The sequence below is a fragment of the Sceloporus occidentalis genome, unplaced genomic scaffold (assembly GCF_023333645.1).
Source record: "Sceloporus occidentalis isolate IW3139 unplaced genomic scaffold, rSceOcc1.0.p SCAF_41, whole genome shotgun sequence".
Classification (NCBI taxonomy): Eukaryota; Metazoa; Chordata; class Lepidosauria; order Squamata; family Phrynosomatidae; genus Sceloporus; species Sceloporus occidentalis.
Genome location: NW_028317021.1, coordinates 6,136,972 through 6,164,765, shown reverse-complemented (window position 1 = coordinate 6,164,765; position 27,794 = coordinate 6,136,972). Strand labels below are relative to the sequence as shown.

The 27,794-nt window shown below is 40.6% G+C and overlaps 1 protein-coding gene across 3 annotated transcripts in view; it reads right to left on the bottom strand.

The window, feature by feature from the left end:
• The window catches only part of LOC149290061 (kinetochore-associated protein 1-like), a 38,518-nt gene extending 11,430 nt beyond the window's left edge, over positions 1 to 27,088 (bottom strand). Inside the window, exons 1-45 of one of the 3 annotated variants that reach the window (XM_089490060.1) lie at positions 26,966 to 27,088; positions 26,075 to 26,195; positions 25,875 to 25,990; positions 25,034 to 25,106; positions 24,428 to 24,505; positions 24,070 to 24,104; positions 23,635 to 23,745; positions 22,279 to 22,372; positions 21,628 to 21,680; positions 20,917 to 21,029; positions 20,408 to 20,465; positions 20,192 to 20,290; positions 19,617 to 19,660; positions 19,461 to 19,526; positions 18,901 to 18,976; positions 18,565 to 18,690; positions 18,374 to 18,463; positions 18,102 to 18,167; positions 17,562 to 17,623; positions 16,234 to 16,345; positions 15,950 to 16,093; positions 14,999 to 15,055; positions 14,806 to 14,901; positions 14,519 to 14,632; positions 13,242 to 13,385; positions 12,753 to 12,851; positions 12,527 to 12,630; positions 12,109 to 12,214; positions 11,856 to 11,990; positions 11,136 to 11,258; positions 10,399 to 10,468; positions 10,236 to 10,303; positions 9,491 to 9,774; positions 9,151 to 9,323; positions 8,786 to 8,883; positions 8,168 to 8,309; positions 7,640 to 7,696; positions 6,867 to 7,015; positions 5,926 to 6,033; positions 4,902 to 5,030; positions 3,512 to 3,628; positions 2,663 to 2,772; positions 2,276 to 2,486; positions 1,054 to 1,143; positions 477 to 654 (exon numbers count right to left, since the gene is read on the bottom strand). In XM_089490060.1, the coding sequence (XP_089346186.1) occupies positions 477 to 654; positions 1,054 to 1,143; positions 2,276 to 2,486; positions 2,663 to 2,772; positions 3,512 to 3,628; positions 4,902 to 5,030; positions 5,926 to 6,033; positions 6,867 to 7,015; positions 7,640 to 7,696; positions 8,168 to 8,309; positions 8,786 to 8,883; positions 9,151 to 9,323; positions 9,491 to 9,774; positions 10,236 to 10,303; positions 10,399 to 10,468; positions 11,136 to 11,258; positions 11,856 to 11,990; positions 12,109 to 12,214; positions 12,527 to 12,630; positions 12,753 to 12,851; positions 13,242 to 13,385; positions 14,519 to 14,632; positions 14,806 to 14,901; positions 14,999 to 15,055; positions 15,950 to 16,093; positions 16,234 to 16,345; positions 17,562 to 17,623; positions 18,102 to 18,167; positions 18,374 to 18,463; positions 18,565 to 18,690; positions 18,901 to 18,976; positions 19,461 to 19,526; positions 19,617 to 19,660; positions 20,192 to 20,290; positions 20,408 to 20,465; positions 20,917 to 21,029; positions 21,628 to 21,680; positions 22,279 to 22,372; positions 23,635 to 23,745; positions 24,070 to 24,104; positions 24,428 to 24,505; positions 25,034 to 25,106; positions 25,875 to 25,990; positions 26,075 to 26,195; positions 26,966 to 27,088 (4,822 nt within the window). The remainder of the gene's footprint in view (positions 1 to 476; positions 655 to 1,053; positions 1,144 to 2,275; positions 2,487 to 2,662; positions 2,773 to 3,511; positions 3,629 to 4,901; positions 5,031 to 5,925; positions 6,034 to 6,866; positions 7,016 to 7,639; positions 7,697 to 8,167; positions 8,310 to 8,785; positions 8,884 to 9,150; positions 9,324 to 9,490; positions 9,775 to 10,235; positions 10,304 to 10,398; positions 10,469 to 11,135; positions 11,259 to 11,855; positions 11,991 to 12,108; positions 12,215 to 12,526; positions 12,631 to 12,752; positions 12,852 to 13,241; positions 13,386 to 14,518; positions 14,633 to 14,805; positions 14,902 to 14,998; positions 15,056 to 15,949; positions 16,094 to 16,233; positions 16,346 to 17,561; positions 17,624 to 18,101; positions 18,168 to 18,373; positions 18,464 to 18,564; positions 18,691 to 18,900; positions 18,977 to 19,460; positions 19,527 to 19,616; positions 19,661 to 20,191; positions 20,291 to 20,407; positions 20,466 to 20,916; positions 21,030 to 21,627; positions 21,681 to 22,278; positions 22,373 to 23,634; positions 23,746 to 24,069; positions 24,105 to 24,427; positions 24,506 to 25,033; positions 25,107 to 25,874; positions 25,991 to 26,074; positions 26,196 to 26,965) is intronic. The other 2 variants (XM_089490062.1, XM_089490061.1) reach the window with 2 other exon arrangements.
• Positions 27,089 to 27,794: the final 706 nt, after the last annotated feature.

The following is a 27,794-nucleotide window of genomic DNA, read 5'->3' as shown; positions in this document are numbered from 1 at the left end:
CCGAGGGAGTGCATTCCACTGTCGAACAGCCCTTACTGGCAGGAAGTTCCTCCTAATGTTCAGGTGGAATCTCTTTTCCTGGAGCTTGCATCCATTGTTCCGGGTCCTGTTCTCTGGAGCAGCAGAAAACAAGCTTGCTCCCTCCTCAAAATGACATCCCTTCAAATATTTAAACAGGGCTATCATATCACCTCTTAACCTTCTTTTCTCCAGGCTAAACATACCCAGCTCCCTAAGTCGTTCCTCCTAGGACATGGTTTCCAGACCTTTCACCATTTTAGTCACCCTCCTTTGGACACGCTCCAGTTTCTCAATGTCCTTTCTGAATTGTGGCGCCCAGAACTGGACACAATATTCCAGGTGGGGCCTGACCAAAGCGGAATACATGTAATGCTTTCAGGCTAGATATCACCCATCCTATTCACGTGCCAATTTTTTTTTATAAAGGTATAAAAAGTTGCTTTTTGCACACTCACCAATAATTTTCCAGAAATACTTTGATGTTCCAAAGAAGATCAAATGGAAGGGAAGTCTGGTTTTAGCAGCTGGTGATAGATGCATGGCCTGTTCAAAAACATACTGATGTTCCAGATCTCCAGGAATGGAAATTCTTTTATAAGATTTCAGGTGTTTTATGAGCATCAGAGCTTGGGCCTAAAAAACAGACAAGGCAAAACCAGAATGTTTATTCTGTCTACTCAACATCAGAGCTGTTTTTTCAAGAGAAGGAAGTGAGCCTGTGGCTACACACATTTGTGAAACATGAAAATACAGTGTAATCCAAGCTAGTGGATGAAGGATGTTCAGTAATGCCTGTCAAGCACATGGTTGTAAAAAGGAACAAATGGACAAGCATTTTTGGGAGAATGTATGGTTTGGAAATATTGTTCCAAAGTAGTACATGAAACATCGATGTGTTTCTAGTGTTTCTCTCTAGAACCGAGCATGTACTGTATGTCACACCAGCAGGAAGACTCTATAATCCAACAAACGGATACTTTCTTTACATGCCAAACTGCAATTATTTAAGTAAAGCAATCATTATTATCTCACCAAATCCAATGGGACACCTGCAGCCAGCACACCAGCCTTTTCTATGATCATGAGAAGCCTTTCAATAGTCTCATAGTCATATGGATCGAGCTATTTCACGGATGAGAAACAAGTAGGGGGAAAGAAAAACACAAAACGCAACCAAAATTAATGTACAATTCCCAATTACAAAACTCACAAACAGGCGCTCTTTGGGTTTGAGACAGAGCAAACAAAACAAACAAGCTTCATTTATATGCCGCTTCATACCGCCTAAGCAGTGTCTAAGCGGTTTACAACTGTAAGCTAATTTGCCCCCAACCATTTGGGTACTCATTTTAGCGACCTTGGAAGGATGCAAGTCTGAGTTGAGCTTGAGCCCTTTTGCTGGTCTTGAACTCGCAACCTTATGGTTTTGAGTGAGTGGCTGCAGTACAGGCATTTAACCACTGCGCCACCAGGGCACAACACAAGTCATTACATTATGGGACCATTTGCGCTCCACTGTCATAGCACAAATGGAACTAATATAAGCACTATCTATTGCATTTTTTAAAATCCAGCCTCGCATGTTACTGTGAAGAATGTATGGTGATCATGGCCAGCAGTTGGAACTGCAAAGCAAAGTATTTAAATGTCATTAATTGTTTTCTCTCTCTCTCTCTCTCTCTTTCTTTGATAAGGAGGATGTAAGCAAGTCACATTTCAGTTGTAATGCAATGAATGGGAATCCAGCTACTTCTCTGGTCTAATATGTAATAATTTCTAATTGCTCTTAAAAGTTACTTTCAAAGGCATTTTTAGAGGCAGGAATTTTTCTAGTTGCATGTCATTCTCTATTAAAACTAGAGCTTGTGTTTCATTTTTTTCAAACATCAACCAAAGCAACAAGTCCCTTTTTGCACATGTTCATGAGCAAAGCCAGTGAATTATTTGGTATACTTTAAATGTTACAAGAATAAAGTACTTTTAAAAAGCAACATTCAAAGAGCTACCCTTGGCCCTACGAACATAAGGTAGCAGAGTGCTGGACATCTCTGCAATAAAGCACCACAGAGAAAAAAGGTGTCACTCTGAAGGTCTCTTACTGTGGTAGAGTAAGTTCTTGTGGGGATATCTTGCAACAAACAGATTAGGCTTGAGAGTATTTGGGTCACACCCATCTATTTCATAGCATGCTATTTGGGAAAATGTAACTGGTTTGTCCCTTGAAGACAGAGTATATATTTTGTATGGTTTTTACCTTGTGCAATGTTGTACTAAGCTTTACAACCAAGTCAGAAGTGCTATTCAGAAGAGGGATTGTTTCCAAAGCTTTGGCAAATACTAAACCATGGGTTTGTGATTTCCCAGTGTCCCCTGAAGCATCTCCTTCAACATGAACTGTACTGATATTCTGGATGTGTGTTTCAATGCACAGCTGCAACGCTGCATCAGTATCCAGTTGGTAAGTACTAAAGAAAGAAAGAGTGAGAGCGGGAGTGAAAATCAGAAGCTCCTTATTCAAAAATCCAGTGATTCCATCTGGGAACATGTTTCAGATAGTTAACATGATTTTAATCCAGCAGTTTCATTTTATGTGATAAAATGGCATTTTTTTAACCACAGTAATGAAATTTAGCTCTGTCACCTGCAATATTTCATCATGAGCTCTGTATCCACGTTTGGATGCTTAACCAAAGTTCGCAGAAGCTCCTTCTTTCTCACCGACGGCATTCTAAATACACTCTGGAATGGGATCTATGGACAAAACACAATGTCTTTTGTTAAATGTACAAAGCATTAAGTCAGGCACTGCTCAGAAGATTTAACACCAACCTCCATTCTGACCTATAAATTCTGCTCTCCAGTTATAATACTGAAATTTAGAGACTATGGCAAATTGATAATGAGCTCCGGGGTTTTCTCCCACACACCCTTTCATGCTCAAATGTGCTGCTTTTTATTTTCACATGAGCTGGTGTGGATATAGACTCACTTCTTTGGATGCAGTACCAATTGGTATTAAAGCCTCAGGCATAAAGATTTACTCTTAAAGGTCCTGTCATATATTTTTCTCCCCATCCCCCTCCTCCTGCTGTTAGTACCAAACCAAGATATGTGACAGAGTCGCAAATATCCTCTCCCCTTATGTAAAACTGTATCCGCATCAACTACCTCTTATGCTGAAGTTCCTGTGCTGACTAGAACGGGACAATTTTAGAGGAATACACCAAGGAGCAACTTGTTTTTATGGGACTTTGGTGTTAATGGCACAGATGAAATGAAAAATAGGACAATCCACCAGGAACTACAGCGCAGAAGACAAACTGCAACAGACTTTGTCTAAAAGCAAAGTTCAGCAGGCTTTTTTTCGTCATAAAGAAATATACACTTTAACAAGTTTATCCTCAAAGTGGTATTTTAGAAATCAGCTGCCAGGAAACATCCCAACCAACTCTCTCTTCCAAATTCGCACGTAATAAGAAAGAATACGTACGCCAAGTTTCCCAAGCTCTATACCCCATTCGGCATCTGTGATTAAGTTTTCAAATGCTTTTTGCTCCTTTGTCTCATCACTGAGAATGCTCAGTTCCACGCCAACAATACCAATAGCCTATTCAAGGGAGAAAAAACGGCCATGAGATGCATGTACTTGCAAACACACACCAATTCAAAGTTCTCTTAAAGAGCCCACCCTCATGCTCTTTTGCCCTTCTTCTATCACTTCAAACGCTCAATGAATCATTCATAGTGGAGTGTATTTACAAAAATACTCATTTCTCATTCTCTGTTCAAGAAATATTTGCAGCTTAGGGCTTCTCAAGGCTGCCCCATAGTTCTGGAAGATATTGCGGCATTGTCTTTTGGGATATCATACACTGAAACACCCTGCAGAGGTGTGGTTCTCCTCCATTCACGCCAGCTTCTCCACAAACTCAACACTTCTCTCCATAGTTTCATCTTGTACATCATTTCTATTTTCCACATCCATTTTTCTGTTAATTATTTTTCATTTTTTTGGTACAATTATAGTGCTCAAGTGATACAAAGCTATACCACTTTAGAACTCTAATTTTAAAGAAAGACATGTTGTTGTTAGAACAATTTATACCAGGCATGGGTAATCTTTGGCCTTCTGGGTATTGGCTTACATCCAACTGTTAATCGTAACCAGAAACGATTCATTAAATCAGCAGGTGTCATGCCTCCAGAGCATCTTTGAAGCTCTTGAGACATATATTTAGTTAAGATTATAATAGGTTTTTTATGTATTAGTTTAGGAGGGAAAATAGAGTTCTACAGCTTTAAGAAAGGCAAGGATTGTGGGAAATCCCAGGGTCTTATGCTGTCTCCCTCTAGCTAAGTTTCAGTGTGTAGTAAGATTTCTACCAAGTCAGACCTGGAGAGAGTATTTTCCTTTGACAAAAACATAAGTCCACAAAGGAAGAAAGATAGTCCTCAAAGAAAGATAGAATACATCAAGAAGAGAGCAAGGTATTTAGAAAGGACTATAGTAGGAAAAAGAAGAAATCAGTTTTGTGTTATTTGTGTTTATAACCAGTAAAGCTTTTGAAACTTTAGAAATTTGTGGACAAGTCTTTTGTTCTGGCTGTGATCCCGAGAGCCAGAGGCCTCACTACACCCAAAGTCCATAGCATCGCTCTTGGGACAAAACAGCAGGAATTTAACACTTAGGCAAGTTCCATTTAGCCTGTGACTCGACTGTAGTTGGGACTAAAATGAGATTAAGGTCATTGTTGGCTTTCAACGTTTATCATCACAGTCCAGTGTCTGAGGATGATGGAAATGGCAAGAACATCTTGAAGGCAACATGATCATTTTACAAGCTCACATTAAAACCAAAAAAACCAGGATTCAAGACTTACCCGAATTTTGCCATAATTTTGTGATGTTTTATTAATGATGTCCCAGAGCATTTCATATCTAATTTCTTTTGGCAGCAGTGTGCAATAACCCAGAGCAAGTCTGTGATCTATCGGATGACTATTGAAAACCTATAGAAACAAACGAGAAAGAAGCACTGTGTTCATTCTTGCGTGTGGAGGCATCCAGGCCATGTTACATCTTGTTACTGCTTAGTTTAAGCAGGGACCACATGAATTTTAGAAAAGAAAAGAAAAGAAAAAGGATACTATGCTCCCCCCTCCATTTTTTGACAGCCAAGCACTGAGACCCAGGAGCAGAACCCAAGAAAGAACAGAACTAAAAGTAAGAACCTGACATAAGAAGGAGGCCAAAAATAGTAAATTCCAGCCCACCGAACAAATGTGCCACTGAAAAAAAGAATGAGATTGGGTGCTTCCTTCTCCAGATAAGAATGAACATTCACAATAAGTAGCCAATGTTTCATTCCAGTTTGTAAGGAGGAGCCATCCGGGCATGGAATTTACCAACCTGTAAAATGCTGAAGGGCAGGAATAGCTGGACTTTATTCATTAAGCAAAGTGTGCTTTAGCACCCACCTGCCAAAGGACATTTCAACCAAGACATATTGATCTAACTTAACTTATAGTGCTTGGTGAAGATAGGAGGATTAAATCAAACAGCTGTCCCACAGATTGCATAAAACAGTGGTGGGGGAATGAAGAGAAAGCAGCTGAAATAGCCTCTGCTCTGACAAAGTGTGTGATGACATGCGGAGACTTTGCTAAGTGCATGGTGTCATAAGGAGAGGAAACATAGGCCTTAAACTTAAGATACAGAGGGAGAAATTGAAACTTCAAGAACAAAAATGGCATCTGACAACGTGAAATTACCCCCCCTCCAAAGGAAGAGCCACTGACCCAGCAGGAACTGCACAAAAGTTTAAGCAAGGGAATTTGTTGTCCTGTACAGCAGTGACAAATACTCCTTGTCCCTCTTGCAACACAGTGCACAGCTAGGACTCACCTTGTGCAACAGGGCTGTAACAATGGTTTTAGTCACTAAAGTAGAGCTCTGTATCATTTTATAGAGAAACGCTCTCTGCTCTGCATCTTGTGCATCCTGGTCATGTACCTGTTGGACACAGAATAATAATAATGCATTGGAACTCCTGCAGACAGTTTTGCTGCAACCAAAACATTCCAGATGTACACATCATCTGCTTCCTTCATAACATTTTAGTGATGTCAAGAAAATCTTTCCTGTTACAAATGCTTTTCTAGTTAAGAAATTATAATGGTGCAGACTGGAAAAAAATCAGCTGGCCTCTCGTGGAGAAGCCAAAGAAGATACTGGTGACTACGGAAAGCCTTTTCCCTAGCATTCTGGTGTTCTTGCTGCTGCCACTGTCATCAGGTATGTAATTTCCATGGATTTCAATGGCTGTACTCTAGCTGGGACTAACATTGGATTTACCCCTGAAACTGTAATATAACTAATCTTAATTAGTTTCACTGAATTAATTGTTTAGGTAATTAGAAGCGAGGTGAGCTTGGGGCCAGGGTAGTGTTCCAATCTGGAATGAGTCTGCATCATGGGGAAAACGTTAACAAAGGGCCCGTTATTCAGTTAGAAAACCGTTATGCACAACTGCCAATTGAATAAGTGGTGTCATCCCACTTCTGCAGCACTTGGATACAGTTTTCCAGTTCTGAATTCAACTGTTAATCCCAGATTCACCAGATCCACAAAATTAATTAGAAGTGTTTATTATTCAAGAGATGCACTCTAGTTGGGACTAGCAATTGGAATTCAGACTCGGACCATAATTTCCAGAATCCTCTAGCCTGAATTCTCAGAGGTGTAGTCCAAGGGATTTAAGATTTACAAGCTCTGTGACTTTGGTCCTAAGACAGGCCTAAAGCACACCTCATGGAAGTAAGCTCTCCTTATGTTTCATGTCATACCTTTGCAGCCAAGCTTGCAGTCATGTGTTGAAACAAGGACCCTGAAGAGGTGGTGATTAGTTTCAAGGCCAGTTCATATTGACTACATTCTTGTAGGTTATTGAGCAGGACAGTGATAGGATCCATACACAAGACACACAGGTTCTTTCCTACAGGAAAAACAAAACAGTTATAGGATGCTGTGACAGGGAAGGCTTTGGGATCTGTAGGGCATGAGCATCAGCCTTGTAACTAAGGCTAACAAACATCAAGCATTCTACTGTGCAACCAGGTGCATATAGTCACAATGTTGACATATGGTCTTTCAGATAGTCTAGACCAGTGATGGTGAACATATGGCACATGTGCCAGGGGTGGCGCTCAGAGCCTTCTCTGTGGGCACTTGTGCCGTCGCCCCAGCACAGAGTTTGCCAGAGTTTGTTACTAGAAAGCCAGAGGGACATGGCACTTTGCAATAAATAAGTGGGTTTTGGGTTGCAGTTTGTGCACTCGGCCTCTAAAAGGTTCACCATCACTGGTCTAGACCTAAGCTGTATAGGCCTCTATAGGTCAGGACCAGCACTTTGAATTGTGCCTGGAAACAAATCCGTTTCATAATATAGCGCAAACTGAATCAGATCCTCTAATTTAAATTTTGACGAATTTGGCACTCTTTACTAATATTCCAAACAGTGATTTTACAGCACTGAGAAACACTGCCCCTTAGTTTGTTGTTTCTAACTGAAAAGGTATATTTTTCTTGCCATAGATATAATTGTTTGCTCGTGCAATACCTTGTTCAAATGAGCTACGTGTCAAACTGGTAGAGTCCAGAGGATAAATGTTCAGTTCTGCAAAAAACAGACAAAAAAAAAAACCCTGTATGCTTCAACAAAATCCTTTAGCACATTGCCAGCAGTTTACATTACTGTTTCCCTCTATTATGGCATGTAGCACAAATGTAGCTAATGTTGCATTCCAATCAAAACCTGGTTACAGATCCATGGATTAATATATTTTTGAATACTGTATAAACAGATAAAAAGGCTGGGGAGAGAAGAGGAATATTGTTTACCCTCACCTGTGTACAATGTACATGACACTTTAAAAAAACAGATATGATCCTACTGAGGAACTTACAATCTAAAAGACACAAAGGAAAAGGACAAAAGAAGGGAGTAATGAAGGTATGGGGAAGTGGAGAGAAACAAAGCAGTACAGAAGGTTCTCTCCAATAGTACCTACTATAGATGTACTAAGATATGGGCAAATTAAAAATAAGGAAGGAGTGTAAAGCTAAGTGGAGGCAAGAAACAAGTTACCTTTCAGTGGCACAATGGCAGAAGTAATTTCATATGCAGGAGGGAGTACAGTTAAAGGGTCCAGCACAGCTCCATCTTCAGTGAAAAACTCATCCAATGCCCACTCTGGATAAAGGTCTTTCTCAGCTCCAGAAGACATCTCCTAAACAAAGGAGGAACTCCCTTTTGTCAAAAGACCAGGAGAAGAAGAGCGAAGGAAGTCCGGGAGCCAAGACATGGGATGGCCCATACTGCTGTCCATAGCAGCCTAGAAAATACTGCAATATCCAGCAACCTCCCAACATATTTGCTCCATCTGGCATGGACCAGAGACTCCTTTAGCCTTCTGGGTTTTAAAATGGATGAATAAGGCTACAATCCTATGTCCTTCTCTAGAATCAAAGAATTGGAAGAGACTCCAATGGCCATCTAGTCCAACCCCCTGTGGTGGAGGAAGACACCATCAAAGCCCTCCCAACAGATGACCATCCAGCCTCTGTTTAAAAACTTCCCACGGAGGAGACCCCACTGCACTCCAAGGCATGTTCCACTGTTGAACAACTCCTCTTGGCAGCTCCTTTGGAAGCCCTACGAAAACCAGCGATGCTTATTTCTGAGTAAAAATGGGTTCTACATTACCTTCAATATAAATTCAGTGTCTTCAATGTGGCACTTTCCAGAAAGTTCATGGGCAAAGGAGGTATATTTACAAAGCTCTAATGCCTCTAAGAGAAGATCTGTAAGAAAGAGTGACGGTTTCACATTTCTGATAGTGAAAAATATATTGTTAACAGCCAGCAGTGTGCAGACAACTTCTACTGTGGTTATACTTTCACTGCAGAATTTACACATAAGGAGACCAACAATATAATCTTTTTGTGACATTGTTAACTACCCTATAGGTAAGCAGATGCGACCTCTACTTCCTCAGTGGGCTGCTATCCTAGAAGCCATTTTTCATTAAGACAGTTACTCAGGATCAGTTAAGAATTACTCCTATTTACCCGGGCTGCAGAGCGTCACAGCTTGACATGCCATTTCGTGGATCACCGCTGGAAGATTTAATCCTTTTGGCCCAACTATCGGACTGTCAGAACCCAGTATGTGACAGAGCTTTTGACAAGCTAAGAACAGCAACCTTCCTGTTTGTTCATTGCTATGATAGTCATAAAAATCCCTAAATGAATTTGATTTAAAAAGAAAGGAAAAAGAAAGGTAACTAAAAGGTGCATGTAATTCCAAAATAAACCCAAGTCAGTCAAGGTCATCAGTATAGCATGCACATTTCCAGACTTTATCCTGAATGATAAAATGTAAGGTCAAACCCAACTTTTTTCCCCTAACCTGCATATGTGGAGCGCTTTGTTAATGTTTCCAGTATCCAATGCTCTCAGCACCAGCTCTATTCCCATCTCATGCTCTGTTCTTTGCAGAAGCTGCCCCAGTCTGTAAAGTCTTTGTTGGGTCATCCCTTTCCTCTTTAACCCACCGTCCTCCAAACATGTCTCCTTTTCTTGTGTTTTTTTAAACATCACAGCATCATAGGTTTCAATCTTCTCTTCAAGGAGCTGAGACATCAGTGATGGGTTCTCATAATCTTTGGGAGATATGCAGATGTCAAAATTATCCTGAACAAGAAGGTTAAGAAAGGGGATAGAAGAAAAAGCATGAGAGTGAGATGTTGTGGGATGAGCAGCTTCACACAAAGCATCTGTGGAAACTGGAAGCTGTTTGTTGGGAAGTGCTGGGATATCTACTGACTGACAGTGACTCTTGATGAATTCCAGCATTCCTTGAAGTCAGAGATCCTTTAAAAGGGGAATAGCTAGGGTTGAACCTACATCAGCAGTTAGAAGCATCCAAGAATGAGCTATAGACAGCTTCCAGGGCCTCTCTCGGATCCCCCTAGATGCCCCAGGGACACAACAACCACAACAACCACCATCCCAAATGAGAATTCTCATCCTTGGAAGCCTCCAAGAGAAGCAATTCCCCTTTCAAACAAAACATACAGTAATTACATTTACTTCACCATACACTGCACAAATGAACCTCTTTATATGTTTTTGGAAGCAATTGCAAACCTCACCTGCAAGGCTCTCAGAGTTTTAAACAGGTTTAAATCAGCTTCACAGTCTTCTTTCTTCCCAAGATTTTCTATCCTCCAAAAGAGGAGGAAAATAAGAGTGGTTATTGAACTGCTTGTCAGAATTAACCTAAAGAGCAAGTAATTCAAACAATGCAAGATTTACCTTTCAGGTGACTAAGCAGAAATTTGAGGATTTCCACAAGGCCTTTTTTCAAGTATAGCTGTGCCTTCTGCTGGCAGTAGCGGTGGAATGGGGAAAACAAAGAAAATGGTGACAAACACCATGTTAACAAGGGTTCAGATCCCCACTCAACCACAAAAAACCACTGGGCAACCTTAGTCAAGTGTGTCTCAGCCTGAGAGGCAGGCAATGACAAACCTCTTCTCAAGAAATCTTCTAAAGAAAACACCATGAATGATGGACTGATTTATTGGATTTATATCCCGCCTTTCTCCCAAAATGTGATTCAAGGCAACGTGACAGATGACTCAGAGAATACTTCAAGGCACACAATAAACCCTAACACACACCAGAGATGGGAACAGTATGGCTTCAGAGCTACATGGGAACGTCAGCCTACTTTGGAGACTCCACTCCTCCTAGTTCTGGCTATTCTAAGCAAACGGACCTAGGAAAAATCATCCCTGAAGGAATATAGCATTCAAGACATTCAACAGAGAAAAAAAAATGTTCCTCATTCTTAATACACTGTTTAAACCCATACAGGGCAAATTTTGGTACTCCCACTGTTGCTGGACAGCAACTCCCATCATTCCTCACCATTGGCTGGGACTGGTGCGGAAGGCCAAAACAAACCCACCCTAACTTATATATAACCATTATAGTGCTGCTTCTTGTTTTAGACTATGTGCCAGTACAGTTTGTTTGAGAGAGCTTACTTCTTCTTCGCTGGCAAACATTTCTTTTTCCAGTTCCAGTTTCCCCCACATCACAGTCCTCTCTGCAGCCTCCACAGCTTCAGCAGGAGGCAGAGACTTGAGTAAGCTTATGACATCCTCCCCCTGCAAGAACGTGCAAAGTATTGTCATTCTGGGTATAGCCCATAACTGGTACATAAACGTGATCAATAAAGCTCCTGTGGCCAGTGCTAAAATGAGTATGGGAGAAGGGTTTGATTTTGCTTTATGTTACAAACAATAAAAGACTAGTGTGGTAGAAATCCAGAAAATATATTTATATATAAATGCCTCAGAGGAACTGGGTAAGTCCAGCAACATTTTCATCCTCCTGCTTCCTTTTCATCTTCCTGCCTTTGATCATGGAGTACTAGCTGAGTGCTTCTTTAGAAGTCATTGCACAGGAGCATAAGCCTAAATCCAAGTTAGTCCCAACTAAAGAAGACCCCCTAAATCACCGGGAGATTTGATCCATTGAGTCAAGGGGTTTACTGGCCCTAGTATGCGCTCTACAACCAAGCTATATAGGAACGTGTTCATGCGTGGATCATATCCACTGCTGCCCTCTCCCCCAATAGCTAAAACATGCCAATGACAATACAACTAGATGCAGCAGAACACGCAGAGTACCTAATACAATTTAAAAATACATGATTTTGATATTTCAGAGGTTAATGCACACAGTTTTAAGAATATTCACACCTTTTCTTTGTCAATAAGGTCCATAATCCTCCAGAGATAGACTTCAGCACTGGGCAGCATATATGCATTTACTATTTTCAAAGCATCCTCCAAAGAAGAAGGAGCGTCTTGCTTAAGAATGTACTTTACTAGCATCTGGAAAACAGAGACATCAGAACACTCTTGTGCCTTAGACACACATGTTTATCAGAGGTTATAGCAAACACACAATCCTCAACCGACATATTAGGCACAAGGCAAACTGGTCACTTACCCGTATTAACTGCCTGTCATTTAAGAGGTTGGTATCTCTTATTCCATAGCTCCGCAAAAGTTTCTTCATTTCCATCAGCTGGTAGCCTTCTTGTAGCAGCTTTGCCCTGCAATATGGTGTGGCTGGTTTTACAAATTGTGACAGATGAGACAGATGACCACAGCTTAAATAAAAGTTTATGGCAAAACAGCTAAACCAGTATCACCCTAACAGGATCAAGCCACAAAGTTACGTCCTGTTCTGCAGTTAATCCACCCATTAAGAATTTTGGGCACTGTAATCCAAGAAGCAATCTTTCTCAGTTTCTGGCCTTCTAACTCCCAATTTAACAAAGATAATAAAATCATAAAAGTACCAAGAAAAATGTACTCAGGTCAGTTAGTATGATTCAGGAACATGTGTGTATCTGTTCTCTTACTTGGTGTGATCCATGTGCAAGTATTGCTGCACCAGCTGCTCTAGCCCTGGACTCCAGGGAACCACAGCACCATGTATTATCGCCAGCACTCCTTCAATGATCAGCTACAAAGAAAAGAAAATCTCTGCAAATGATGGGCCGCTAGCACGTCTTCCGTCACTGCTCTGGCCATTTGTCATCCTGACTTTGGAGATGATCTTTGGCAGATTTATTCCATTGTACTCACATCTATGTCCGACATACAGCCCAAGACAGCGATGGCCTTTGCTTCCCATGTAGTGTCAAAGACAGATGTTGACCATTTAGAATACCTCTGCAGCAAGTCCTAAACAGTGTTTTAAGAAATATTATTCAAAAGGAACACACAGCTGTGCTACTGTAGCAAAAATATTCCATACATGAAAGTAAATCTTTAAACCAACAACAAGTGCTTTCGTATTCTTCTTCTGGATTATATTGCACTTTTTAGGAAGTTCTATGCAGACCCATGGGATAAACCTCACTGAATCCAGAGGACATGGTTTCAGAGTGAATATGTATAAGATTACAATGTTAGTATCTCAAGTGGGGAACACTTATCATCTATTATTTTTATTCCTTAAACACTATAAAGCCTCTGGATTTGGACAAGTGAACAGAAACTATTAGATAGCATCCTTAGTTATTTCATGACACAACAAAGTTTTTCTTTTGCTCGAGAAGAGGAAAAAGATACCTTTATGTACAGCAAGAGAATTTCATCCTTTTGTAGATTATGATGGCAGATGTACGGTCCAATATACTTCTCTAAAATTACTGGAACAAGTTCAGGTGCCAGAACTTTATCAAACATACGAAACACTATTGTATTTGCATTTCCCTAGAAGGCAGTAAGCAACCAAAAAGCAAACAAAGAAAGATCACTGTAAAATGTACAAAGAGCATTTGGCAATGGATCTACTTCTCTAAAGGCTTCGTTATCACTCAAAAGTCACTAAGTGCAGCCACACTGCAGAAATAATCCAGTTTGACAGCACTTTAACTGCCATGACTCAATGGAGTTCTGGAAACTGTAGCTTTGTGGGATATTCTGTCAGAGAGCTCTGGTGCCACAACAAACTACATCACCCAGGATTTCATAGCACTGAGCCATGGCAGTTAAAGAGGTATCAACCTGGATTACTTCTGCAGTGTAGATGCAGCCACTAACTGTGTCCACCAACACCAACTTTGATTTCTAGAACATAAGGGGGACGTCACTTTCTCACATATATATCCCAGCTTTCTTCCAAAGGGTGGGTAACTGGTTGTCCTCCAGATGTTCTTGGACTACAGTTTTCATGATCCCTGACTCCTGGCCATGTTACCAGAGGTTGATAGTAATTGGAACTCAAAACATCTGGAGGATATCAACATGGCATATGGAGGATTCACACCATTTGATCTTCACAATATCTCTCCAGACAGGTTTGGCTGAAAAGGTATGGCCATGTTAAGGTAGATCACTGTCTTTCATGACAAACAAGGGTTCAAAGCCAAGGTAAAACCCAATTTTAGTCCCAGAAAGAGCAGACCTGTTGAACTGAAATGGATTTACACCAGTGGTGACAAACAAGCCCCATTCATGAAAGCCTGTGTGATCTAATATATTTGAGAGTTGGACTACAATTCCAGGAGACCAGCATTCGAATCCTGCCTCACTCAGGAAAACCCACTGGGTGACTGTGGGCAAAATCACACTCTCTTAGTCTCAGAGGAAGGTCAGGACAAATTTCCTATGAAGGAATTTTGCCAAGAAGGATACGGTCACCACAAATTGGAGTCAACTTGAAAGTACACAAGAACAAACTCTTGGATTGGATTCAGATGTGACATCTTCAAATCCAAGTCCAACAGTCTAGCTACACATGCAAATTGGTTCCACCAGTTGCATCTCAGAGAATACTGGCACATGTGCATGCAAACATGCATGCATGCACAATCCCCATGTTTTGATGCTGTAATTTCTCACACCTTTTCAAAGTCGCAGAGAGCCAGCCTACAGTTGTACTTCCTGTAGAGATCCACCAAGCCTTGTAAAGTAGTGACCAAGTCTGACAGACTACAGATCTCATCATCTTTGTCTTTCTGAAATACAAACCAAGGGTGAGTCAACATTCTCATTGAGTCACTCTTTTGATATAGCAAAAACAGCAAGAGGGAGGGACCCAAGGTGGCTCACAATAAAGATATGTGCTCTGCCTCTCTCGTTCTGCTTTTCTATGTCTCTGGAATGTCTTTTATGACAGAAGAATACTTACCAAAGGAACCCAACGCCAGGAAGAAGCCAATCCAACTTCACCTTGACTGGTAAAAAACACCTGTGCCATTTCAAGCCCATTTTCTGGCCAATTGGCCTGTTTTGGAAAAGGACACATTTATGACATTTCTGGGGAGATGCAAAACCAAAATGAAATGGAATATTTTTTTTCCAAGAGAATTGCTATACTTTACCTTATCAGTTAACTCAAGATTTCGTGCCCCTTGTTCCAGCCACTTTGCTATTCTTTTCTAGAAAGTAAGCATCAAACCAGGTTGCATTTTAAAGAAACATCATCATTAGTCCTAATTCCCAACTCATCTTGAGTCCCAATTTCGGGAAAAAGACACTAAAAATAGAGTTGTTCATCATCAGCATCAGCGTCTTGGAATAAAGATTGCTTAGACTTCCAAACAGCTACTTAAACTTGAGCATATTGTAGCACCATGGACACTCAGAATGGGACCATGAGATTACATGTGACTCACACGAAAAAGAGATGCCTTCCTTCGCTTGCATATAAACATGTTCATTTTATGGCTCAATTGTTGTAAAACAGACAAAAATGGAAATCCCCACTAGGTCAAGCAAGATTGCTTATGATTGGCAGATTACAGTTCTTCTTATGATCAGCAGATCACAGCTCTTTGGTGTTCCATCGTTCACAGCAAAATGCTGATATATCCTCCACATACTGTACTATTAAAATGAAATGGGCAGGAAAATTGATCATTTTAAACTTGTATACCCGGTCTCTCGGCTTCTTGCAAAATAATAAGTGCAATTCAAAACAAATCCAGACAAGTCAGAAAGAATTAATAAGAAACTGATTGTTTTGACCAAAACAGAAATAGTACATGGGGCCTGAAGCCGGAAATTTTAAACATTTCAGCTAGTCCACCCTTTACACTCCTAAAATTCTTTTTAAACCAAAGTAAACATACCTTTTAATACTTATATGCTTTATCTGGACAAATGTGTTGCAGCTTTCATAAATAGCACTGTTCAACCCGGCAACAACCACCATTATTATGGCTAAAAAAACACCCCAAATAACCCGTAACTTATATACTTGCCTGACTACTCACCAGTGATCGCTACTAGCAACCTCACAAAAATCCCCCTAATCTTCCCCAACATCTTACCTCTCCTTGAGGTAAAACTCGTCTTACAAAAGGAATGACAATATTCCCCAGCCACAGGCACAGTTCTTTAAGGGAAGTGGTAACAGAGATTGTGCTCAGCAGTTCATCCAGCATCTTCACATCAAAGTTATTTTCAAAGTCAGCCTGGAAAGGAGCAAAGAGATATTCTCATAACCTAGGGATGGGCAACACATGGGCCACATGCAGCCCCATCTGTTTGTGTGGTCCTCCATTCACTCACAAGCTACTGGAAAGATGAATAGTGTACATCCCAAGCAAGTTACCTGATGTCTTAGCCAGAGGTACTGTGCAGAGGAAAGATTGTCTTCTTTTAGCTGTAGAAGGATGTCCCTGAAGAAGTCCTCATTGTGCAGAAATTCAAGCCAAGCCGTTCCACTAGGAGAGCAATGGTTAGATATTGGACTGTGGCCAAAGTGAAATACATTCCAAGCATGGAAACAAGGTACAGTACTGAAACAAAGTGATATTTTTAGAGGGTTCATCCTCCCCAATTGAATTTGGTTCTGTAATATTGTAGACGTTTGGATTAGATGTTACACAAAATAAATGAATATCAAGTTTATTATGGAGCCCATTAATTAAGACTTTCTTAAAGGACACAGCCATTACACACCTATACTGTATATTAGGATTACCTTATCTTCAATGAGCAGGTTTGATGAAATAGCATATAACAACCAAACTTTCATGACCATGTACTAAAATGTACCGAGTTTTTTCATGTTATATGTGCTTTTAACATGCTCATTTGACTCTAGATATGGCAGAGAGATTCTGGATTGGAGCTAACCAATTTATACCCCATCGATTTCAGTAGGTCTTCTCTAAGCTAAAGCTGGATCCAACACTATTATTGGTTAATTTTAGTATTCCTTTTGACCTGGTAGAGGTAGATGCAGCAGTAAAGCTTTCAGCCTGCTAAACCTATTTCTATATATGTACATGGTATTGATTTTGAACATTTCCAGTTAAAAAGCATTGATTACTTTTTGCACGACTATCACCTGCCTATTACTTTTTCAGAATGGTTCCTCACATCTGAAATATTTCTGATTGGGAGTTTTAGAAAGCCTCTAGCTTCATTAGATCACTGGCTGTTTCTGGCTGTTGGAAACTGTCCTCTATGAAAGAGCACAGCATTAGATGGTCTAGTAATGGGAATCCCTTTGAGAAGCACTGACAGCAAGGCTGTCTGCTTGGTATTGCAGTGTTCAGCTGCTGTCCAGGTGAGGCTTGGATGCTACTTGGTTCACAAATACTAGCTGCACTAAGGTCTTATGAGAAAGGGTAGTAAGTTGAATGAATGAATCAATGAATGTTGAAAGTGCACCCAAACTGTTATTTGAATAACCCTGAAAGTCTGCACATTGGTGCATACAACCTATCATAGAAATGCCTCTTTCATCGCCATGGGAGGTGCTAAAATGTCCAAGCCTCACTTTTTACCTTTCTAGAAGCACAATCTGGTCAAGTGGGTGGGGAAAGCAGAATATGAATGAGCTAGTGCACATAATATGAATGAGCTAGTGCAAAAGAAATCATCATTTACATGCACACACCCACACACACACACAAAATGAAAGAGTTCAACCTGAACTTCTCTGGTCCAAATGCTCCATAAAAAGTAGTTAGTTTTGCTTGTGCCCGCAGTACCTAAATAAGGACCAAAAGATTTATTTTGCAAGAAAGATCTGTAGTAAACATTCAAGCCAGCTGAGAAGCAAACCAGCAGACATGCATATTTTTCAGAATCATCAATTGAGTCTTCACTACATGTGATAAGACTTGGGTTACCAGGAGCAGGTCCTTCCCTACGGGATTCCTCAGAGCTTGGAAAATTTGTTTTTGGAGTATAGCTTCCAGAAACCCCAGGCAACATGCCACACCAGAGGGGTGCCCCCCCCCCATTTTAGTTTAGAGAAAACCCCATGAAAAAAGACCAGTTTGCCCCCACTGGGACCTATCACCTGTTTTAGACCTTGAAATCGGTAAGAGGCATCCTGCAAATGAGACAAACTGGCTAGAATCTAGGATGACACTCGAAATTAGTAGCCCAAGATGCTCCTTCAAGCCCCTCATCCCATAGCCCAATCCAGTAGTAACAAATTCAGCACAAGTTTAGTTTTGTTACCTCTGTAAAAAGCGCTGAATCCCCAACCAAAAGCGTGGTGGCAGTCGCATCATCGTTCTTCAGGTACTGAAATGAGCGCATGAAATACTACATTAATTTGCAGTCCAGTGGGCATGGCATGTCTGAGGTCTCAAAGAGTCCAATGCAAGCATCTTAACCAAAGAATTATAAGCACCAGTCAAAACAGGCTGCATGAACATTATAAACATGGCTGGAGTTATAGTAGCTTAGGCTCCAAGGCAAAGTACACAAAAGCACCTATTGAAACCTACCCTGCTTTGAGTATAGTCCAACATTTCCTGAGCAGTTTCATAGGTTGGCCAGGGGGTATTGATGCAATACTCAGCCACAAACTGCTTATCCTATTGAAAAGGAAGAGAAAAAGAAAGATAACAAGAATGTCCTACCTTCCAAATATGTTGATCAGACATATAAGCAAAGGAAATACAGAGTAAGTGCATACCTTTATTTTATTTAAGGTTTCTTTAGCTTCAGCCACAAGCTTCAAACAGGCCAACTGCTCATCTTCCTTAGCAGATTCTGAAACCAATCTCTCCAAAATAGAGCTCAATTTCACTTTGTAAACAAGCTGTTAAGACACAAGATCCATGGGGGAAAGTACATTATTTCTCATTTAAAATACAAATGTTGTTCCCACCCAGAGTGGAGTGGGGAGCTATTTATTAGCTTCAGAATAAATGCAACAGCTGTCTTGTTAGAATACAGACATGCAAATAGCTACCAGCATCATCTCTGCAGCTGGCAATAAGGTACAGGGTATAGTTTGTGGACAGCATACCTCAGTGTCCAATCCAAACTGAATAGCAAAACTCTCAGCCTCGGTAAATTTGCGCTTGTGAAGTAAACGGCTCAGCCTAAGAAAAGAGTTAAAATGAAGTGTGGTTATCTAACAATCTCCTTTTTGTGAAGTAGATGGCTAAGTCTAAGAAGAGAGGAAAAAAGGAAGTGTGATTATCTCATGATCTCCTATCTAAAAATTATTAACAAAGTCTAGTATGAGTTGTGAAGTTGAAGGCTTTCATGGCCGGCATCCATAGTTTTTTGTGAGTTTTCGGTCCATTTGGCCATGTTCTAGAAGAGTTTATTCCTGAAGCTTTGCCAGCATCTGTGTCTCGCATCTTCAGAGAATGTAAGAGCTGTTCAACTCTGAATATGATTTTTATTGTTCAGTATCGCCAATAAAATGGTTGAAAATTAGCTAGGCAAGAAGCATATTACTTACAATTCTGACTGTGACTCCCTGCATCTGCATTTTCAACTATGGTTCAACTTCACCTAAAGAAGAAACTTTTACACCTGAACTGTAGCAGCAAACAAGACATACAGATGCATGCCTACCTGTTTTCAGGTAAGGCTTCTGTTAAGCATCTCATTACCAGAAAGGAAATTGACGTGTCTGAAGACCTAAAAACAAATTCCTGGTTAAAAAACAAAACTGTTGGGACCATTCAAAATAAATGAGTAAGGGATCTGTCAATTTCAGTACAAGCTTACTTTTGTTCGTTTTCATATACTCCTTCGATAAAGTATATCGTATCCTGTAAGAGACAGTTTTTAGAGAGAGAGAAAAATATTTTGCTAGAAATTATGGCCATTTTATTGTTCTGGTCAGTATCTGTATTACTGAATCCCTCAAATATTGTTCTTTGTGACAGAATTTTCTCAGTCTCCCTTTCCAAACAGAAGCCTTGAAGTACAGTGAGAAACCTTTGGCTCTTCAGATGCTTTGACCTAAAGCTCCATCAAGCCCACTAAACAGCCAATGGCAAAGAAATGTCCAGAAATCCACTTCTGGTTTTGAAAAACATGTATTTCTTACATTAAGGAGTGCAAGGGAAACTTGCATCCTGTTTAAAAGGTGAATTCCTACTCTTGGAAATTTCCAAGAGGCAAATGCATGTTTTTGACAGGCCAGAAACAGGACAGTCCAGGGAGACTGGAAAGCTCAAGAGCTGGCTGGACTCAACCCCAGAGCTGCCTTTTACCCACTCCTGTCCTTTTTTTCTCCTGCCTTTCACATCATCTCTCCCTAGTTTACTTGTGAGTAAAGAACAGAGAAATAAACCTACAGTATTTATTCCACTTTGAACCAGAGAAGAAACAGGTGTTACTTCCAAAGAGTAGAGCTGGTGCATAGCAGGCAGTGAAAAAATCATGATGTTCCGCATCTATAATAAAATGGAACAATTAAGAAAATCACAAGAAATGAAAAGTGGGGCTTAAAGTCTTGTTTGGCAGGTTTTATTAGGCAGAAGGAGGTCCTTAGAAAAACAAAAAGTCAATACCTGTTTGCTGTCTCCAGGTTTTGTCAAAACAACCAGTTTAAGATTGGCAATCCCCTGTCTAAACAAAAAGAAAAACTGTGTCAAACAAGCAGTTATAAGCTACTAGAATTTAATATTATTCCAGTATTAGCAAAATGACTCTCCCTGAGAAAGGCTAGGTGTATGCAGAAAAAAAGGTCTACATTTTGCACAGACCCCTGGAAAGTGGAGCTTGAATGGGTTGCTTTTTGGACACTGTGCACCTTTGCATTCAGTGTGAACAGAGCTTGGAAAAGGTACTTTTCTGGACTACTGCTCTATGAAGCCCTCCAACCGACATGGCCTAGGGAAAATCTGGGATACGTCATCCCAAAAAGTCACTTTTCCAAACTCTGATTCTAAGTGATTGAGTACAGGCTCCCAAGAAAAGCAGGGCATTAGATCTGGGAAGGTTGCAGGGGAAGATCTCTTCTGTAGTGACAGAACAGTGCCTACTTCTCTGAAATTATGGGATTAATAATCTAGTTTACCTTGCAGTTCCTGAAAAATCTGATTCTGAAGTCAGAAGGAATTCTTCAACATCAACCAGAAGGCCGTCCCAAATCACAGTAAGGTAGTAAACATTCCACAAAGACAAAACGTTCTATCAGAAAGAAGAACAGAAATATCATGCTAGCGCGCAAGTTAGTATAGCCAAGTCCCATTACCTTTGGCTGTTTGTCTTAAATATCTCCTATCAGCTAGCCAGTTTTTGAAAGTTATTAGTCAAGCAAGGATCCACAAGTCACAACTATACATTTTCAAACAACTGTCCCTGTGACAAAGAAGTCCATGACAATGGCTCCTAGCTTCACTGTCTGTCCAGGAAGGTGTGTGTGGTATATACATTCCTGTAAATAAGTACAAAATCCAAAACTGTTTTGTCTGAAACAGGAAACCACAGTTATTAGCTACAGAACAAACCAGGATATTAAACCATTATGTTGCTTTAACATCCTGGCTTGTCTTGAATCTTTAATTATAGATTCCAGTTCCAGACAAAATGGAAAACTATGGTTGCAAGCTGTGTCGATTAACCATGGCTTGTCCCAAGGAGCTGTGTGCAAGGAAAAGGCTAATTCATATCCCCAGTTTAGCCCGAAACAGAACTGCCCAAATAGGTCTATTGAACTAATGTGGCATTAACTTCAAGGAGAAGCTACAATTAGATAACAAAATAAATCCAATTGAAATATACTTGCCTCACTATCCAAGATAAACAATAAGCTGTCAACAACCTGTAGCCTCTTTGCAGCTGCAAAACAACAAATAAACCAAATAAAATAAAACTGAGACAGAAACATTTTGAACAAAGTTTGCTTGAAAAGCGTTTTCATTTCTTTCTTTAATTTATATGCTACCTTTCTCCCAGCATGAAATTCAAGGCGGCTTACAAGGATTTTGAGGACAAGGACAACTGCCTTACTAGAGGACAGAAAGTATCATACAGATAAGTACTCTGAAGGCACAACATCCTGTCTGATCTTGGATGCGAAGCAGAATTGGGCCTGGTTAGTACTTAGAGAGGAGACCACCAATGAATACCTGCTGTTGTAGGCTATATTTCAGAGGAAGAAACTGCTAAAACCACCTCTGAGTATTCCTTGCCTAAGAAAATACCATGAAGCTCACAGGGTTGTCATAAGTCAATAGGTGACTTGAAAGCATGAGCATAAATACAAATACATAATGAATGGAACCAATTATTAGTTGTTGTTCAAAATCTCGACACCCTTCTCTTATATGGGTTCCCTCCCCTTCCTTATGGCATTCTGTTATCTTAGTCCCTTTCATCAAATTCAAAACTAAATTGTGGAGAGTTATTCAAGATGCTTGCACCTAGGAGAACATACCTCTAATCATTGTTGAATCGACAACATTTTCAAGGGATATCTGCTTTTTATTAGGATTCACTTCCCACACGGACATCACACAATCACCTACACCCTTTAAGAAACAGGCGTATCAGAAACACACATTTGCATCATAACAGATTTACGATTCTCCTAATTCAGAGGAGGATTTACTTCAATTAAGTGTGTTTAGGGTTACTTCTTTAAGCTATGAACCCCAAGACATTTATTTTGTTGCATATAAAATGTTTTTTAAATTTCGCTTTGTATATTCCCATGTAATATAACACAAAGAGCAATATTAAAGAGAGGCATTTTAGTAACAAGACGTTCAATTCCTACTAAAATGAGGATGACTGCCACCCAGTGGTGCAAACACATTTCAAATCATAGGAGACTGGTCTTTTTCACACTACACAATTTGAGACTATTTTAACTGCCACGGCTGCCTCCTACAAAATCCTGGGAATTGTAGCACTAGGAGTCTGTGGCAGAGAATTCTAAATGTCTCATGAAACTATTCCACAATTCCACAGGATGGAGTCGTGGCAATTAAACTGGTACCAAAGTGTTATAATTGTGTTGTACTAAAGAGACCCATAGCCTCAAGTGTTGCTTCAAGTTTTGGGGGGGGGGGGAAACCTAACTTCTTGGACATGGATCCAATATGATGTTAGCAGAGAGCAGAGAATAGTTGGAACCCATCATCACATGCTCATGCATAGGATGTTTACACAGCATCCTTGTGCTGGGAAACCACAGAGTGATGGTTTCCCAATACACATACATTTTGGCTGAAACTAGATATTACTTCAATTTCTCCTTCTGTCCCCTAACTTCTAAGGAATGGTGGGCAACTTATGGACTGCATCTCCCATCCCCATCAACCCTAACCAGTTTAACCAGTGGTGGAAGACTCCAGCCCAAAAACAACTGAAGGGACACAAGTTGCCCACCTCTGATCTGAGAATGTTCAACACAAGAGAATCCTGTGATGTTGTGGGTTTCCCTGCCTCTGCAAGCAAGCTGGCAATAAAGTGGATGGAGAAAGGGAAACACACATAACACAAGACATTTTGCATCCCTACATATTACAGGAGAATGCGGTGGGAGGACGGAAGAGACAGGCCTACTGTTTCTGGTGAAAGTTACAGATTTACCATAAGATGTAGTTTGAGGCTCATCCTACAGCAGACACCTGTGTGCAAGATAGCCAGTGTGACCTTCTGAACAGAGATCTGGTGGGAATTCCTAAAAGCTAAATCATTTGGGAATATCTTAAAACCAGTTCAGTTGCTCTAGATTAACCCATAGGAAATTCACCAATAAAAGCATTCAAACAACACTCTTATTTACCCCTATTATCAGAGTGAATTTGTCTGCTGTGTGTTTAGTCAAAGCGGTAAGGCAGCCAATGGTATGATAGGCTTCTGTTGAAATAAAACAAGTTTCCATCTGGCCTTGGAGCTGTAAGACACACACACAGTCATTCATAAACTTCTGTTTTCTTTGCAAAGGGTAGTTCAAGATTTCAAGAAAAGTGGTAAAGACTGGATTATTTGTCTAGACTTGTCTCAGAAGCAAGTGGGAAGAGTAATTACTCTGGCTAGTATCTACCACAGAATGGGAACAATATGATGTGCATTTGGTAAATTAAAACAACAACAATGAAGGAGCAACAAAAGAACTGCACCCCTGATAACCTCAAAAGGATTAAGGGACTCCAAATCATAGCCAAACTGTATTAAAATCAAAACACAAGCTATAAGACTTGTACAAATTCCTGGTTACCTTCTTTGCAGTGCTGATGTCCATCTTGCCAATTGCTGTACAAAATTAAAAAGAGTGGTAAGAACTCTGTATCTTTAAAAAAGCATTCCCCCTTATTTAACCACAGCCATCACTGATTTAGAAAAGAAAGTAAATGCCTGTAAACTCTCTGCTGGTCATACATTTATTAAGCAGCAAAGCAAGACAAATAGCTATCATATCAATAGCATTCAAACTAAATAAATCCAGGATAATATTCATTGTTATCACCAGCAAGGTAAAGAAACTGATACAAAGGATTTTATTACAGAGAACACCATCTCATAATCCATGCAATGACTGGACACTATGTTTTACTTTAAAATCAATGTTGTCTTACCTTCCTGAGTTTTGGCAAATGGGAGGTTCATAATACAAAAGAATCCACTGTTTGTGAGAATAAATGCATGGTAAGTACCTATAAAATACCAAACAAAAAAAGTTCAAAATGCCAGCAGTCTTCCTAACAGAGGCCTGTTACAGACTGCCAAAATAAAGCTGCTTCGGGTCTCTTTGGAGGAATGCTATTTAAATGATGCATGGGTCCTAAGAGTCCGGAGGTCGCACCAAAGCCACACTCCATTCCTAAGCACTGGAGTGCAGCTTTGGTGCAGCTTTTGGATTCTTAGGATGCATGAATCATTTAAATAGCATACTTCCAAAGAGACTCGAAGCAGCTTTATTTTGGCAGTCTGTAACAGGCCAGAGTTTCTCAATAGATGTCAAAGTCAGCCTAAGAATATTCATGCTGAGCCACTCCAAATACCAACAAGGCAGGCAGATAGACTTACTGTCGTCTCTGACTAAATACATGTGCATCAAAGGAAAGATAAAGGCAGTGGAGTATACCAGTTGCAAATGAGATTTTAAGACTGATGATTAAAATGCTACCTTGGAACAGCAAATTTAAAAATCACATGTCTTAGTTACTTGCAAGATATCTTACCTCCATCAGAAATGTCTTTCTCCAGAATAAGGTTCAAATAAGTTCTGCTGTTTGAAGATTCTTGAACTAATATCTAAACACAAATTCACAGAAATAATCAGTAACAAGTGCAGTTTATCAAAGATAAATTTAATTTATGGGGATAACACATTGTTTTAACCCTAAATTTTATAAATTCTGAGCAAATATACATTATATATTTGTGAGAGTTAGAATGTTTGTGCATGGGCGTGTGTGTGTGTCTTCAAGTCGCCTGTTCACTTATGGCGACCCCATACATCTCTCATAGGGTTTTCTTAGGCAAAGAATCCTCAGAGGTGCTTTTGCCAGTTCCTTCCACTGAAATATCACCGACAGCAACCTGCATAGCTTCCAAGATCAGAAGCGATTTGGTGCCTTTAGCGCATTTATGCCCTATATTATGTTTGTTATAGTGTGAAAGCATTTCAACCACATGCCATACCTAGAACTCATTTCACATCTTCAGAAAAGTTACTTTCTGAGTAGAACAGCCAGAACCCCCCAGGTGGCCTAGGAATTCTGAGAATTATAGGCCAAAACACACTTCCACGTTCTGGAATACAGGCATCAAATTCATAAGTTCCTTAGGTCCAGCCATCAGCATCTCCAGCGAAGTGGACATCAGGAAGAAAAACAGCATCAAACTCTGCATGATAAGTTCAATTGGTTTGATGGTTCCAGGGCATTTACGTACTTGGCCTAGCTCACATAGAACAGGAGGCTATGTAAACAACAGGGTGCTTTACCATTACATCAAAACGCAGTCGCACTTCTGAAATGGTAGATTTTAAAAGTCAGAAAAACAAGAAATTTGACATACGTTTGTTAACAGGGTTTGCTTTGATGGTACATGGATAAGATGTAGCTTGCCACTTCTCTCCCCAGCCACAAGGAACTGCCCTTCTTGACACAAGCCAACAACATCCACCTCAGTCTCTGAAACGTCCATAAAATATCATGTAAGTACTGACATTACTCAGGGAACACCGACATAGTTCCCTTTCCTGCCTGTAAACTCACCAAACTGAATAAACATCCGAAGAGACTGACAAATATCATCAAGCAGAAGCACTGCTCTGTCAGCTACAAACAGACAGCCATCCCTCGACTTGCAGGAATACAGCTCTGGGTTAGACGAAACCTGAGAAGTGACAAGAAGGCCTCTGAACAGCATTCCTTTACAAGCACAATAAGTAAGGAACCTATGGGAATTAAATTCTTCTTGTAACTTTTTCAACAGGCTGTCACTACATCTAGTAGGAAACAAATGCTCTTTATTTAGGCATTGGTTTTCCAATGCTGCAACTGGAGTCAGCAACCTCTGTCTTCAGTAACCCGAGTGGCACCTTCAACATTCGATTTCGATTCCCAGATACAAAATGAGGGCTTGGGGTACGCAGCATCTGACAATGGAGTCCAGCAGCAAGTCACTGCAGGTTGTATGACCCAGAACCAAAACATATCCTTCTCAATACAGCTTCTAGGAAATCAAGCTGCTGGCCAGATGCTTCTTCCATCCAACACCTTCTTGGGCTGCAAACTCAATAGAGTTTAACTTTAATAGCAGGCAACAGAACTGTTCAAACAGCCTTTGGCACACTTTATTAAAGTGAAGTTGAAGGCTTCCATGGCCAGCATCCATAGTTTATTGTGGGTTTTGGGGGCTCTGTGGCCATGTTCTAGCAGAGTTTCTTCCCGACGTTTCACCAGAATCTGTGGCTGGCATCTTCAGAGACACAGCTGCTGGTGAAACGTCAGGAAGAAACTCTTCTAGAACATGGCCACAGAGCCCCCAAAACCCACAATAAACTATAATTTATTAAAGGTTAGTTGAATACTTATTATAAGAGTGTGCGCAGCAGGACAGTATTCGCTTGTAAGGCCACAAAGTGCAAGCCAAGAACATTCTACCTTTTCAGAGGAGGCAACTTTAAGGAGTGCATTGAGCTGATACAGACTTTCTTCTTGGGAATGAAGGATGAGTTGCCCACTTCTTGTGTCTTCACTCAGCAAAAACTCAGCCACATCCCACATCTTTGTGGCCTGGGAAAAAGCAGAAGACCAGCAAGTAAAGCAACACCAGAGGCCTTCAAAGTAGTCATTTCTGGGCCCAAACAGACAGGCCAAAATAAAGCTGCTTTGGGTCACTTTGGAGGTATGCTTTTGAAATGATGCATGCGTTCTAAGAGTCCAGAAGCCGCACCAAAGCCATGCTCCAGACCTAAGGACTGGAGCGCAGCTTTGGCGCAGCTTCTGGCCTCTTCAGATGCGTGCGTCATTTAAACAGCTTACCTCCAAAGTGACCCAAAGCAGCTTTATTTTGGCTGTCTGTTTGGGCCCTAAGTCTCTGCAATAAAACGGAGTCATAACATAGAGCCTTTAAACAGCAGCCAGAGTGGCAGAGATTTGGAAAGCAGTGTAGATGCATATCAGGCCAAGCTTCTCTGCTGGGGGAGATTGAGCTAATCCGCACTGTAGAATTAATGCAGTTTGACACTGCTTTCACTGCCAGGGCTCTGGGATTGGTAGTTTTCTGAGATCTTTGACCTTCCCCGGTTGAACTCCCGCCTGTCAGCCCATACTCTACCTCCCTTCCAAGAGAAGAAGACCCGCGATCGCCAGGCTGCCTCTGGGGCTGTTTGAATTGGCGGGAAGCCTCCTGCCTCCGCCTCTTCCCTCTCCGCCCTCCTTTGACTCAACTACGGAGCGCCCGAGGGGTCTAACTTCCTCAACCCGCGCA